Genomic DNA, 14,314 nt, shown 5'->3' with positions numbered 1-14,314 from the left:
CAGCTATGATCCACGTTTGCGAACATATTCAAAAATGTAAAGAGTTTAATAGTGGACCTAAAATCTGTCATTTAAAAAAATAATAATTTATTAATAGCTGTATTTAATAAGTATTATTTTTTAGATCTATACTTTTATTTACAATAAAACTGCTGATCACTACAATGTAGCAAAAAACGTCACATTTCACTGCCGTAGCCTTAATTTACCATTAACAAAACGTTGAATTCTTAGTTATAGAAAACCAGTATGAAACGTTTGTTGTAGTAGTTAAATAAGTTGTTTTTAAATAACTCGGATGAACTAATCGAAAATAAATCGAACCAGTATAAATATATATTTTTTTTATTTGTAGATGTGTTTTATACATTAGAAATTTTTTTTCGACGTATAAAAAAATAACTTTGAGCAGTGGCGCCTATAAGGAGTTGATCGTAAGTATTTTTTAATAAAAAAAAGTACGTCATTGCATTTTTCTAAAATTAATGTTATTTCTTAAATTCTTATTTAGTATTGAGCATATCTGTATTTTTTTATTTAAGATTTTTTTATTTGACATAGTCATTGTGTTTCATACACGTAAATGCTTTGTTTTCTACTTTTCTTGATTTCCTTATGTTTAAGATTATATAATTATACTATAAAATATATACAGGGTGGTGCGATTTTGACTGTTTTAACAGAAAACTCGTATTTTCCGAACAGATAGAAAAAAATTGACTTATATGTCGTCATGAGCTCGAATTTTGTAAAAAAAATTAAAGTTTTCAAAATTTTACTATGTCAAACTTTTTGGCCGCTAGGGGGCGTTTTTGAATTTGGTCGATTTTGGTAATTAGCCATAACTTTTTGCTATTAAATATAATTGACTTCTGAAAACACTTTCTCAAGGTACTTTTAATTGATAAATATTTTTATGTTATATATTTTTATACAGGGTGTTTCATAAAGTTTATATTCCAAAAAATATTTTTTTTCTCATGGAACACATATTATTTTTTTATAAATTTTTAAAGCCCTCAAAATCAAAAATATATAACATCATATATTTCATTTTAGCTGTTTCTGATATTACATTATCATTTTTCCATTTTCCAAGTGTTGTCATATGTGACAGCTCAGCACATGTCATATGTGACAGCAAGATAGAAAATTGTTTATTTCTCCGGTCAGTAATATATTTGAATTTGCTGTATTTAGAGCTATATAATGCTCAAATATTTAGAGAATTAAAAAAAAAATTATGAAAATTACGAAAAAGTTGACATGTTAAAGTGCTATTTTCTGTCTAATGAAAATTCCGAGGCAGCCAGTGAATTATATTTAAATACCTTAACTCGAAATTAGTCCTAAATGATGGTTAGATTTCTGAAATGTATAAAGGATTTGATTGTTTAGTTGAGTTCTTTGTACATAGATAGTGCCACTTTATTGTAATCTTTGTTTATTAAATATTAGGTGTTTTGTGTATGTTATGGTAAGTTTTTGTTGAATTCTCCTTTTTTCGGGTTACATAATTTTAATTATTGTTTAGGTCTGATGATGCTCTAGTCGAGCGAAACATGTAACCTTCGTGATTTTATTAAATGTATTTGTGATGCTGTAGATTTCGTGTTTTTTACCTTTTATAAAAAAAAAAAAAAAAAAAAAAAAAAAAAAAAAAAATTAAATACCTTTCCTGAACGTCGTCAACCAGATAAAAGAATATTTCCAGTGTTAAAATTAAATCTTGTGAAGCACGGAATTTTTAAAAAGCCAAGGCCCAAAACTTATGCTGTTGATGTTGAAGCTGAAATTCAGGAACTTGATATAATAGGTAAGGTTTTAGATCATCCATTAGCAGAGGAAATAGGTGTTGAGAAAACCAGAGTTTTAAAAACGCTTAGAAAGCACAAATTTAAACCCTACAGGGTTAGGAAAGTTCATCACCTTCAGGATGGCGACTTTCAGAGAAGAATTGCATTTTGTGATTGGTATGTCAATAAGTGTAGATTGGACGAGAACTTCCATAATAACATTATTTGGACAGATGAAAGCCGAATAGACAGTTCAGGAATATATAATAGGTTTAATTCCTATTACTGGACTACAGAAAACCCACATGTTTTAGTACGCGCGAACAGACAGGGACGGAGGGGCTTCAATATTTGGGTTGGAATTTTTCGAGGTAGATTTTTGGGTCCTCATTTTTTTAATAAAATTTTGACTGCTCAAAATTATGTAAATATTTTACAAACATATGTTGCACCATTTTTAGAAAATTTACCATTAGCGAGAGTTCAAAACACGTATTATCAGCAAGACGGTTGTCCTTCGCACGAAAATGTCGATCCAATACTCTGGATTCAACCCTTAAAAGTGGTTATTGATTTATTTTTTCTAAGCGTAAAAATCAATGTAATATAGTTGCTGATATTTCGCTTGAAATAAGTTCAAAGGGCAATTTTAACATTTCAAAGGGGCTCCGCAACTGCCACAAAAGCATAAAGAGCCCAAATTTATTTTCGCAGGAATATTCAGCGAAAAGTGCATACTCCCAATTGAACAATGGGATTGTGTTTTTCATTTTAAAGTCGTGTAGCTTGGTTTTGGAGCATTGGTTAAGAAAAATATGCAAAAGTTGAATTTTTAAATTTATTTATAAAAAGATTTACCGTAACATTAAAGTGGAAAGCCAACAATATATGTGCTTAGACGTTAACAAACTTAATTCCATGAATTTGGAATTAATAGACTTAATTCCAGCATTGGTATCTAAGGAAAATTATTATAGGATCTAAAAATTTGGTGTGTGCTTAGCCGTGCTTAGGGTCTGATAATGCCCTTATAGGACGACACACATAAAATTAACAAAAAAGTGAATCTGCTCTAATTATGTTACATTTCAATAATAATATAATTCTTAAGATTAGATAAAAAAGCATTTTTATTTTTTTAAACTTACCCATGGTATGCCAACAACGATAGTAAAAAAAACACACATGCCAACACATCAGCTCGTCCCACTATTCCCGTAACCTGTAATAAAAAAATATATCTTAGTACTTAACCCACTTTCCTCCCCTAAAAAAAAAAGGACAAAAACGATTGCTTTCGAGAAATAAATCCGTTTTATTGCTCAGCCTTGGTGTTTGTAACTCACCCCCTATTATCTGCTAAGGGGGTGATACCGATGATTATTCTTTCCCTTTTACGAGTTGTTCTATAAATTACATAAATTTACCAGGATAAACATTAAAGTAGTTGCCCTGGGGATAAAAGGGGGAAGTTTTAAAAGTTTTTATTATGGCATGTATGTAGGTTAAAAGCGGTTTTATATATAAGAGAGGAACTGACGAATTATTGTGACAAGCGTGTTGCACGAAATAGTTTATTTTTAGGTCTTGAATAAAATCGTTTTTGTTTATTTTGTGTAGTCATGATCTAATTATTTTTTAAATAACTATAACAATAATTTTTCCCGATTAAATCCGAAACTGTAAAATCATTAAAAATTATAACTTTCTATTGGAAAAGTCGTTTTCGTGAAAATCTTTCTACCGAAGATGACTACGTAATAAATTCCTTTAATAAAATTTTATTTCCTTGATCCTCTTCTAATTTTTAAATTGAGATGGGGATATATAAATAAGAATTCGATTTTTCCACCTTTTTCTATATCATCGTTTTACTTCTTAAGTAGTGTTTTGATCGTCCAAAAATAGTGTTTTTCTTCCGTATTATATCTAATTATACCCAAAAAACATTATTTTATTCTCATCCTCTTCTAATTTTCAAATTGAGATAGGGATATGTAAATAAGAATTCGATTTTTCCACCTTTTTCTATATCATCGTTTTATTTCTTAAATAGTGTTTTAATCGGCTGGATATAATATTTTTCTCCTGTGATATATCTAATTACACCCAAAAAACATCATTTTATTCTCATCCTCTTCTAATTTTTAAATTGCGATAGAGATATATAAATGAGAATTCGATTTTAATACTTTTTTCTATATCAATGTTATATTTTCCAAATAGTGTTTGGATCGCTTAGAAATAGTGTTTTTTTCTCGTAATGTGTCTAATTATACCCGAAAAACATAATTTTGTTCCCATTCTTATATAGTTTTTAGACTGAGATAGGGATATATAAATGAGAATTCGATTTTTCCACCTTTTTCTAGATCATCGTTTTATTTTCTAAATAGTGTTTGGATCGCTTAGAAATAGTGTTTTTTTCTCGTAATGTGTCTAATTATACCCGAAAAACATAATTTTGTTCCCATTCTTATATAGGTTTTAGACTGAGATAGGGATATATAAATGAGAATTCGATTTTTCCACCTTTTTCTATATCATCGTTTTATTTTCTAAATAGTGTTTGGTTCGCTTGGAAATAGTGTTTTTTATTCGTAATGTGTCTAATTATACCCGAAAAACATAATTTTGTTCCCATTCTTATATAGTTTTTAGACTGAGATAGGGATATATAAATGAGAATTTGATTTTTCCACCTTTTTCTATATCATCGTTTTATTTCTTAAATAGTGTTTTGATCGTCCAAAAATAGTGTTTTTCTCTCGTAATGTTCTAATTGTATCCAAAAAACATTATTTTATTCTCATCCTCTTCTAATTTTCAAATTGAGATAGGGATATATAAATGAGAATTCGATTTTTCCACCTTTTTCTATATCATCGTTTTATTTCTTAAATAGTGTTTTGATCGTCCAAAAATAGTGTTTTTCTCTCGTAATGTTCTAATTGTATCCAAAAAACATTATTTTATTCTCATCCTCTTCTAATTTTCAAATTGAGATAGGGATATATAAATGAGAATTCGATTTTAATACCCTTTTCTATATCAAAGTTATATTTTCTAAATAGTGTTTGGATCGCTTGGAAATAGTGTTTTTCTCTCGTAATGTGTCTAATTATACCCAAAAAATATTATTTTATTTTTATCCTCTTCTAATTTTCAAATTGAGATAGGGATATATAAATAAGAATTCGATTTTTCCACATTTTTCTATATCATCGTTTTATTTCTTAAATAGTATTTTGATCGGCTGGAAATAGTGTTTTTCTTCTGTAATGTATCTAATTATACCCGAAAAACATCATTTTATTCTCATCCTCTACTAATTTTCAAATTGATATAGGGATATATAAATGAGGATTCGATTTTTCCACCTTTTTCTATATCATTGCCTTTGGCACAATAAAACACAAAATTTTGTTTGATAAATGAAAATACGGTTTAATTAAACGCTAACGTTTAAGTCTTAACTAAGTCAAGTCTCATTTGATACATTTATCACTGACAAGAAATTATTTAGACCGTTTTTTATAGTAAATTTTCTCAAGAGGTTTACTATTCTCAAGTGACGAAATAAATAAAAGTAAATCAAGATTTATCAATATGTAATTATTTAAATATGCTGGTGATTTCGTTTAAAAATAATGATCCGAGAAACTTGAATCACACTCAAATAAGACTTTTTTCACAAAACAGAAGAAATATTTAATTTCCGTTTAAGTGATTCATTTTATTCTACTTGTATTTATTGAATTTGGACTACCAGTTTATAATTAGCTAACAGTTTCTTGAATAAATTTAAATCAATACGTTTCTTTTAGTAATTGTTTTTTTTAAATTAGTTTAGTCAGTTAAATTAAAAACCGATATCTCTACTTATAAGCCTAAACTTAGGCAAGTTCCTGATTATGTGAGGAACCCGAATTATTTTTACAGATAGTCTTACAGAACTTCGTAAATCACAAATATTGTGTATGTAATGTTAAAAAGAAAAATTGTAGGATCCCAAAACTTTAATTTAATTTTTTCTAAGATGTCGAATGTTTATCCTTTTGAACGTAGGAACTATAATTCTTTAGAACTAGATATTTTCGAAAAAAATTAATTCTATATTTATAAAATATATATTTTTTTGAGGATTTTAAATTTATTGAATAGATTTTTATAGTTTATATATTATAATTATGACAAAATCAAATAGGGACAAAATTTATGTTTTTAGTATTCTCCTCTGAATCATCTTGAAACTACTTTAGATTTTCTAATTGCTAGCTATTTTTTTATTTCCAAATTTCCTGATGAATGAAGAACATTCATTAAAAGTCTTTTTTAACCAAAATCTAAAGGTCTCGTAAGTGCTCTCTTCTGCGATTTTATTATAGCGTTTGACTGCATGTCTTAGAATTTAATGCTCCTAAAACTTTAATGTTACTATACAAGATTTGTACCAACAGTATACCGAAATAAACAAGCAATTAAAAGCACAGCACACCTCAGCAATTTAAAACCGAAGAAATTCTTATAAAAACTCTAAAAATACAATTTCTACATAATTTGACGTTAAAGTGAAACTCATAACACAAAGATAGTTACAGCAAACAAAACTGATATGACGTGGCTCCGGTATAAGCCCGGGGGATAACGAAAAGGCCAAGCAATTAAAATTAATAAGATAACCCGGCATTTTAACAGGATTAGTAGGGATTCTGTCCGTCATATGAAACTATGAAACGCAACTGAATTACTATGTTAGACGGGTAAGCATGCTTAAGCTATTAACGGACCAAGGGGAGTGTTTTTTTTATTAAGTAAACTTTCGTACCTAAAAGTGATTATCCGCGGGGGCCATAAATTTCCTCAAGACAAACTTTAATAATAGTTTAAGTTTCGCCGTTTACACGCAATAAATTTGATTACATCTACGGCGGTTTTGATGGGGGAGGCCTCCAGCTAAAACTTTAATCTTGCTTAAGTTTATTTAAGTGCCACTTAACCTAACTTTACGCACACTTTATTTATGGTTAATGCATAAATACAGTAAAATTGATTAGCCGTAATTGGCTCAGTTGCTAACCTAAATAAATCTTAATGGAAGTGGTGCATAATTCATTAACATATGGTATACTTAATGTTTTAAAGTTACTTACTTTACTAGATTAATTATAATTTATGTACGCTTCATATTAGTTACTTTTACTTTAAGACTAACTATCTAGCGTTAAAGGTGTTAAAGCGTTTTATCCTCCTTAAAAGGATAGAAATATCCTTATATATATTTTTAATATAGCTACTATTTAATATTTCACTGCTAATATTCAAGAGGGTTTCTTTACAATGGCTTGTAAGTGAGAAGTGAGCAAATTCTGAATACTGTACCAGGGAGCCTAACTAAAAGATCAATAATTTAGTTTTAATTTTCTTCGAAATATATCAATTTAAGGTATTTTTTTAACATAATTAGAACCCATGGAATATTTTCCATCATTTTAGTCGTACCGACCTGCATATAGTAGGGGCATGTAGTGAAAGTGTAATTATTGAAATTCTTATAATTTTTAAAAGACGTATCCGTTTTTATTCAATTTGGGTTTTTTTAATACGTAATTATAAATACTTTATCCAGTAGTGTTCTAAAGTTTTTTAGTAAAATTTATAGAAGTGGTCATTAGAATTAATAAATATTGTTATTTTTATTTTTTGACACAAATTTAAAATGCACAGTATAATTTTAATTAAAAAAATAGATTAAATTTAGTAGAAAAAACCGAAAAACTGCAACCGGCTCTCTTTTTTACTTTTCGGGTTATTACCGAAATAAAAAAATGTTACGCTTAATTTACAGTTTTTTTGGTTTATTTGGCACCTCCTTTCACATTTAGACGTCAAACTAATCGAAACAATGTAAAAATAACAAAATTTCTAAAAATTCGGCAGTACTTATAATAAAAAAATAAAAAGATAATTTAATTTAAACATCATAATCCTAAAAAATTTAAAACATATTTAAAGGCAACCGGCTATAACCAAAGAACAAAAACTTCATAAATGTTCAACGCGTCCAACATTATGTAAGTCATTATATGAGATAAATGCAATTTAAATCCTCCTATCAAATCTTCCCTTATTGTGAGCCGTGTTTTGTATACAACATCTTTAATTCATCCACATAAATAATAGTCTAACGTAGTTAGATCGGGAGATCTAGGTGGCCAAGGTAACAAACTGCCCCATCCAATTGAGCGATTTGGGTAACTTTTACTAAGAAAATCAACCATTATGTTCATATCATATATTTATCCTTATAGAAACATTTTCTATCTGTATTTGCCATATATTTTGCAAAAGGTTAAGATATCATTTACTATTTAAATGTACATCTTTAACAAATGACCCAATAATTAAATTTCTCCACACTGCGCATCAGATATTTACACTTCACCTATTTTAGTGACCTACTTTTCGCATCAAGTGAGGGGTTTTCATAAGTACAATTAGAAAAACAAGCCTCATCGGTCTCTAAAATTTGGAAAAGGAACTGGGGATTTTAGTTTCTCGTTTCTCTAACCCGAATCATTTGTCAAAATTATTTTCTAATAGAGTCAGATGCACGAACACATGATGTTTAAATACTTTCAAAAATTTGGAATGACGAAGGATGATTAATTTATAGATGAAATTTCTCTCGTGCTTAAATAGGGTACAGACAAAACGTATGCAAGAACGTTTATAACATGTTCTTCATGGTATCTTATCAGACATCTTCTAATGGGGATGAAGGAACAATAAACTTGTCGTTGTTCTTAATCGTATTACTAGTCATCGAAATACTTTGCTGCCTTGATTCAGGATATTTTGCAGCATATTTACGTGCCGCAATAGGACCATTTACTTCACACGAGCATGTCATAGGTCTCGACACTGATTTTAAAATAATACATAACTCAGCACATATTTAAGTGGCCTTAACTGCCTGGATATAATTTTTTAAGTTTCTTCTAGGCAGTTGAAGCATCCTTACCCTACATTGGCTGTGATTGCCTAAACATTTTTTTTTTGCCATGTGAACTGTATTTTTTTTTAGGTAAGAACCCTTTGGGCATAATAATTTTTTCTTGCTTATCCTTGGATAATAAATATATTCCTGTTCTACCAAAAGTCCCAAATTTGACAAAAGTGGGATAGAACTTTGGCGCCCAACATTTTACAAATATCTCAAGCAGTATGATTAAAGAGTTCGTACGTGTCTTGTCTTGTCTAAAGAAATATCCATGTATTGTCACTTATACCTAAACGTTTTTTCCGTCTATGTTTATATTTATTTTTATGACTTAGTTCGTGATTTTAAAATCGTCCTGAGGAAGCATATAAATTTTGCGAAACGTCGGCAATTTTAAGTTAAACTAGACTTTTATTTCACTGATCTCGAAACCCAAAATCTTACCCGACAACTAACAAAATTTTGATCGTTAAAAGATGATGCAATGAGTAAAGATTAAATTTTCAATAGTGAACTTACAGGCCATGAATCTTGACGTATTTAATTTGCATAAGATCTCCTTGACAAGTTATTTTTTGCATAATTTAGCCTATTATAGATTTGAACAAATTTTTGAACTTTTCAGATTAAATCCTGAAATAATGAATTTATGATAAATATACCTTTCCTATAAAAATTACAATTTGACAAAAGAGGGATTTGGGAAAACATTTGGGGATTTGACAAAAAAGGGAACTTTGGCGCCCAATATAGGAATATCTCAAAGGGATCTCATTATACAAATATACCAAACAGTATGACAAAGGATATTTATTTACAACATAATTTATTATTTTTAATACAATTTATAATTTTACAATACAACCGTCAATGACTTATACACTCTTCTCTAGTTCACCTAATTACCTAATCCTATTAAGCCTACGTTTATAGAATAAACATGTACATTAACCTATAGATATAGTTGAATAATTTATATTATTTAATAAGTATGAAATCTGAAGGTGCTAAAAACCTAAGAAACTTGGAACAAAGATACCCTTAATATTTGGCAATAACTAAATATTTTTAATACTAATCTAAGAAATATTCAATATTTATTGTCAAAATGCAATTTCGTTACATGGTCACATTTTTCAGTTACCATAGTTGTACAGAAATATTCACAATTAAAACCGAATAATGTGTTATTAAATGATTTGAAACCCTGATGTGTAGTGTAGATACTTTGGAGAGTAGTTCCATTTTTTTGGTTCAAATTTTTTTTAATGGAGTTAAATGCTTATAAGGCAGGCTTTATTAAGAACGTGGAATATTGAAAAAAAATTAAAAGTATAGCCAACAAAAAAAATAAAATAAAGCGATATCGTGTTGTTAAAATGGCATTAATGCTATTTGGCAAATCTACTTGTAATGCAAACTAAATAAAAACAGTAACTAAACATCATTCTTGGCCACGTATCTGTAGATGAAATTATAGGTCATTGTGGATTAATGATAAAGAAGATCGCCTGATTCTGTCCTTTTCTGAATTAAAATACTCGATAATAAACATCTACTTTTAAAATACAATTAAACACATTATAGAAAATACACCAACACAAAAGACCGTATGTATAGAAACTAAAAGAAGCTGACACATAAGCAAAAATATAAAGAAAAAAATAACGAAATATGAGAATAAGGCATGTCAGATTTTAAAATAGGATCTCTCAGTGGATACTATCGCTAGAAGTAAGTTAAAACCAAATAAAGAAAAACAAAATGCTGGAATTGATGAACGAAGACACTATATATATTTATTGGAAAAGAGATGAATTTGTATAAATAGAAATCTCGTAAAATACAAATAAATTCACCAGACTAAAGAAAATAAAAGAGGCAAAGGAAACATGGCTACAAAAGAAATGTCAGGAAATCTAAGATTTGCAAAAGAAGCATGATGAACTTACACAGAAAAATTAAAGAAATGTGTTACATGAGAAAGACTTAGTATCGTATGAGATTGGGATAAATACTACAATATATGGTGCGAATCTCTACCTGGGAATAAATTCATTAAATCAAGGATATTTATAAATTTCTATTAATGAAAGAGGAGAAAAATCAATTAAGAGAATTAATGAGAATTAAAAAAAAACTTAATAGCTTCGTAAAAGTTTTTGCTTAAGTACATGATTAAAAGCTTATTACTATTTTTTGATTAATTATTATTAATTAACGCTAAGATAAATTGAAGTAGATAACAAAAACATCTGTTTTATAAAATATCTATAGTATGCGTAGATACGCAGATTAGTATGCGTAGAACAAGTGTTTTCTACAGAATTTCCTGTAAAGAGAAAAGTCCGACTGGGGTTATACCTCTATTACTCAACGAAAGCATTACAGGATTCAACAGACGGCATGTCTATTAACGGCAAGATAATTAATAATTTCAGATACTGTTTTGCTAACTGTCGACTGATATGTTGGTTCGAAACTTAGTTATAAAAAACTCACATCCTCATAATAAACCACCAACAAAACTAGGACGTATGTTAGGCGAAGACTAGGATCACTTTTAAGAAATATAAGTTTAAGAGTAGAAAAAGCTATAAATACTTTAAACGTTTGATGAGTATTCTATGCAACATAAAAATACATATAATTTTTAGATAAGAATCGTTGGTATAAATCTGTAAAATCGAGAAGAGCATCGAATCTGGAACAAGTAATACAAAACGATAAATATTGTCTATTTCGAGCACTATAGAGTAAAATAGAGTTCAGAAGAATCTAGCATAGTCGATGAAGAATATCATGATTAAAAAATCTCAGAGAGTGGACCGTAGATAAGCCGTTAACAAGATCATCTGAACCAATATGATCGCTTACATCGAAAGAAGATAAGCATCAGAAGAACTAAAAGAAACCTTATGAAAAGTGTGTCAGACCCTTAAGAATTATGCCTAACAAAAACAACTTTAATAAAATTTTAGAAATTTTATTGACAAATTTATTGGCAATGTGATCTATAAAAACCCGCCAAACAATAATATTTTCGCTCCGGTCCAATTTTCGATTTGAATGAAAAACAACAAGAAAGCGAAACACTTCCGTCTTCGCAAAAGAAATCCACTCTGAAATTTTACGATTCATTTACAGGACTATTTGAATTGCAAATGTTCTCAGTCCGAGTGGAAATGTTCGTTAATGCAATTCATTGGCGAGAAACGCGGTTCCAAAAGCATTTCGGGGGGGCTTTAATTGACCGAGGACTATCGGTGGACTTCTAAGTTAAAATAGACTTGAGCGTAATAAAGCTGATTTTTATTATAGGGGAATATTTAAATTTATTTTGGCATTAGAGTTTGATGTGGATAAAATTAATATAATCAATATTTTACCTTGAATTCTTTTGTCAATATACGGATATTTGAAGTTGTCTAGTGAGTAATGCTGAAAAAAGTACAACGAATTTATTGTAAAATGCATTGAAAAAAAAGCATTAAAACTTCTAAGATTTAGTGATTTTTTTATGCAAAAATAAAAATACAAAAATTACACACTTGTCAAAATATATTACAGGAAAAATTACATTTCAATATATTTTGGAATTAGTATTAGCTTTTATGTAATTAAAATGAACCATGCGCAATAAAAATATATTTTTAACATAAAACTTTCTACATTTATTTATTTTTTGAAATTAATATTTAATGATGTTCAAAAACTAGTACGTACTTTTTATAAAATTAAATAAAACCTGATGACGATGAGTAGTAAGGAAACACGCTTGTTGGAAGCTGCGTTAAGTACCTAAATTAATTACTTAGTAATTATTATTTAAGTAATAATTATAATTAATTTTTTTTAAATGTTATATAAAATATGGTGCCTCAGTATAAATACTGATGGCTAAAGTCCGTTCTTTTACGTAATAACCCTTCTAACCAATACAAGAACTGTTTCAAATAAACATGGTGCTGTCAGACAATGACATTGAAAATATCAATACTGTACTATATATTTGAGAGGACCACTTCAGAAAATTCTTTTTAAAGCATTTTAAAAATTAAAAAAACCCTCAATATTGGCACACTTAAAACAACCTTTATGATTCAGAATTGACCCAAACTGTACAGTTTCCATGCACGTCGTTTCCTGCACAGCCCGGACGTGCCTTTTAAACTTTTAAAATATTAAAAGACTCGTTACAGCTTAAAATTAAATTATCTACGTTGAATGGTTTAATTTTACGTCTGGCTCCTGGAAAGACGATCGGCCTTTTCTCGATTGGAACGTGACCAACGCGAATATTTTCGCCAAGGAATTTATGTACTACAAACTGTAAAATACTTTTTAAATTCACCCGAAAGGTCATAAATATAGTTTTATGGCAGGAGGGTTTTTTTTTATGAAAGAATTGACCGAATTCACACTCGTTTCGGTGCCTTTTCGTTAAATTAACGCGGTCATAGGAAGTTTGGCTCAGGTTCAAATAGGGTTGGTGACCTTCTACGGTCGCTTTACTGCCGCCACATATATTATTTTAGATTAAATTTAAATGCAGTAACTTTTGGATTCTATAAAGAACGAATATATATGATATTTTCATATTTATTGCTTGTTTTTTGATAAGGCAAGACAAGCAAAGTGCAGTGAATATTTAAATCCATTGGGAAATTATAATATTAATAATAATTATGGTTTATTTATTCCCAAATATACACGGTTATAAATGAAATGATACATAATAAAACTATGAACTATTCAGAATAAAAAGCTATATTAGCTTACATCCAAAAAGGTAAGTATATAAAACAAATAAAATAAAAAAAACATGACTGCAAATTAGTGGACAACGAAAAAAAACAATATAGTTTTCAGTTTACAAATTACAAGAGAAATTGAAGAGAAGAGAAAGAGAGTGAGAGAAAAGGAGAGAGATTTATTAAAATATAACAGAATATAGGTAAGATCAGATAGAAATGAGATAGCATAGTGAGGTGATGCAAATTAATGCCTTTGAACAAATTTGGTTTCTTTTAAAGACTGGTATCGATGAAGAAAAGTCGATTATTTTGTATTTATTAATAACAGAGGCAATTTGATAGGTAAATGACTTCTTAAATGTTTCAGTTTCATGGGGTGGTATAATTAAAAGGTTTAATTTTCGGATATTGATGTTATGAACATCGGTGCTCTATTTAATTTTGCGGTGGAGATATGAAAGACATTGACATTTAATAATTTTAGTAAAAAATACTGCTGAATGTAAATTGCGCCGTCCACTCATATTACACCATCCTATTTCAGACAATTTGTGCGATATTTTTTGTCTATGCGTCATGCCAAATATGAGTCTCAGATAGCAATTTTACACTTTTTGAACCCTTTTTATGTCTCGGCTGTCCAAAATAGGCCCTTATACGTGATCAGTAAAGTTGAAAAATTATAAAATGAGTGTTTCACAGAGCATAGCCTTAGTTTTTTGCGATAAATAATATCTATGTGAATAAATTAGTTTCAA

At 28.8% G+C, this 14,314-nt stretch overlaps 1 protein-coding gene across 3 annotated transcripts in view; it reads right to left on the bottom strand.

The window, feature by feature from the left end:
* The window catches only part of LOC126733544 (protein O-mannosyl-transferase TMTC1-like), an 894,879-nt gene that overhangs the window by 264,095 nt on the left and 616,470 nt on the right, over window positions 1-14,314 (bottom strand). For all 3 annotated transcript variants that reach the window (XM_050436879.1, XM_050436878.1, XM_050436880.1), the window contains one exon: window positions 2,945-3,018. In XM_050436879.1, the coding sequence (XP_050292836.1) occupies window positions 2,945-3,018 (74 nt within the window). The remainder of the gene's footprint in view (window positions 1-2,944; window positions 3,019-14,314) is intronic.

Source organism: Anthonomus grandis, chromosome 2 (genome assembly GCF_022605725.1).
Source record: "Anthonomus grandis grandis chromosome 2, icAntGran1.3, whole genome shotgun sequence".
Taxonomy (NCBI): Eukaryota; Metazoa; Arthropoda; class Insecta; order Coleoptera; family Curculionidae; genus Anthonomus; species Anthonomus grandis.
This window is presented reverse-complemented; position numbering and strand designations above follow the sequence as displayed.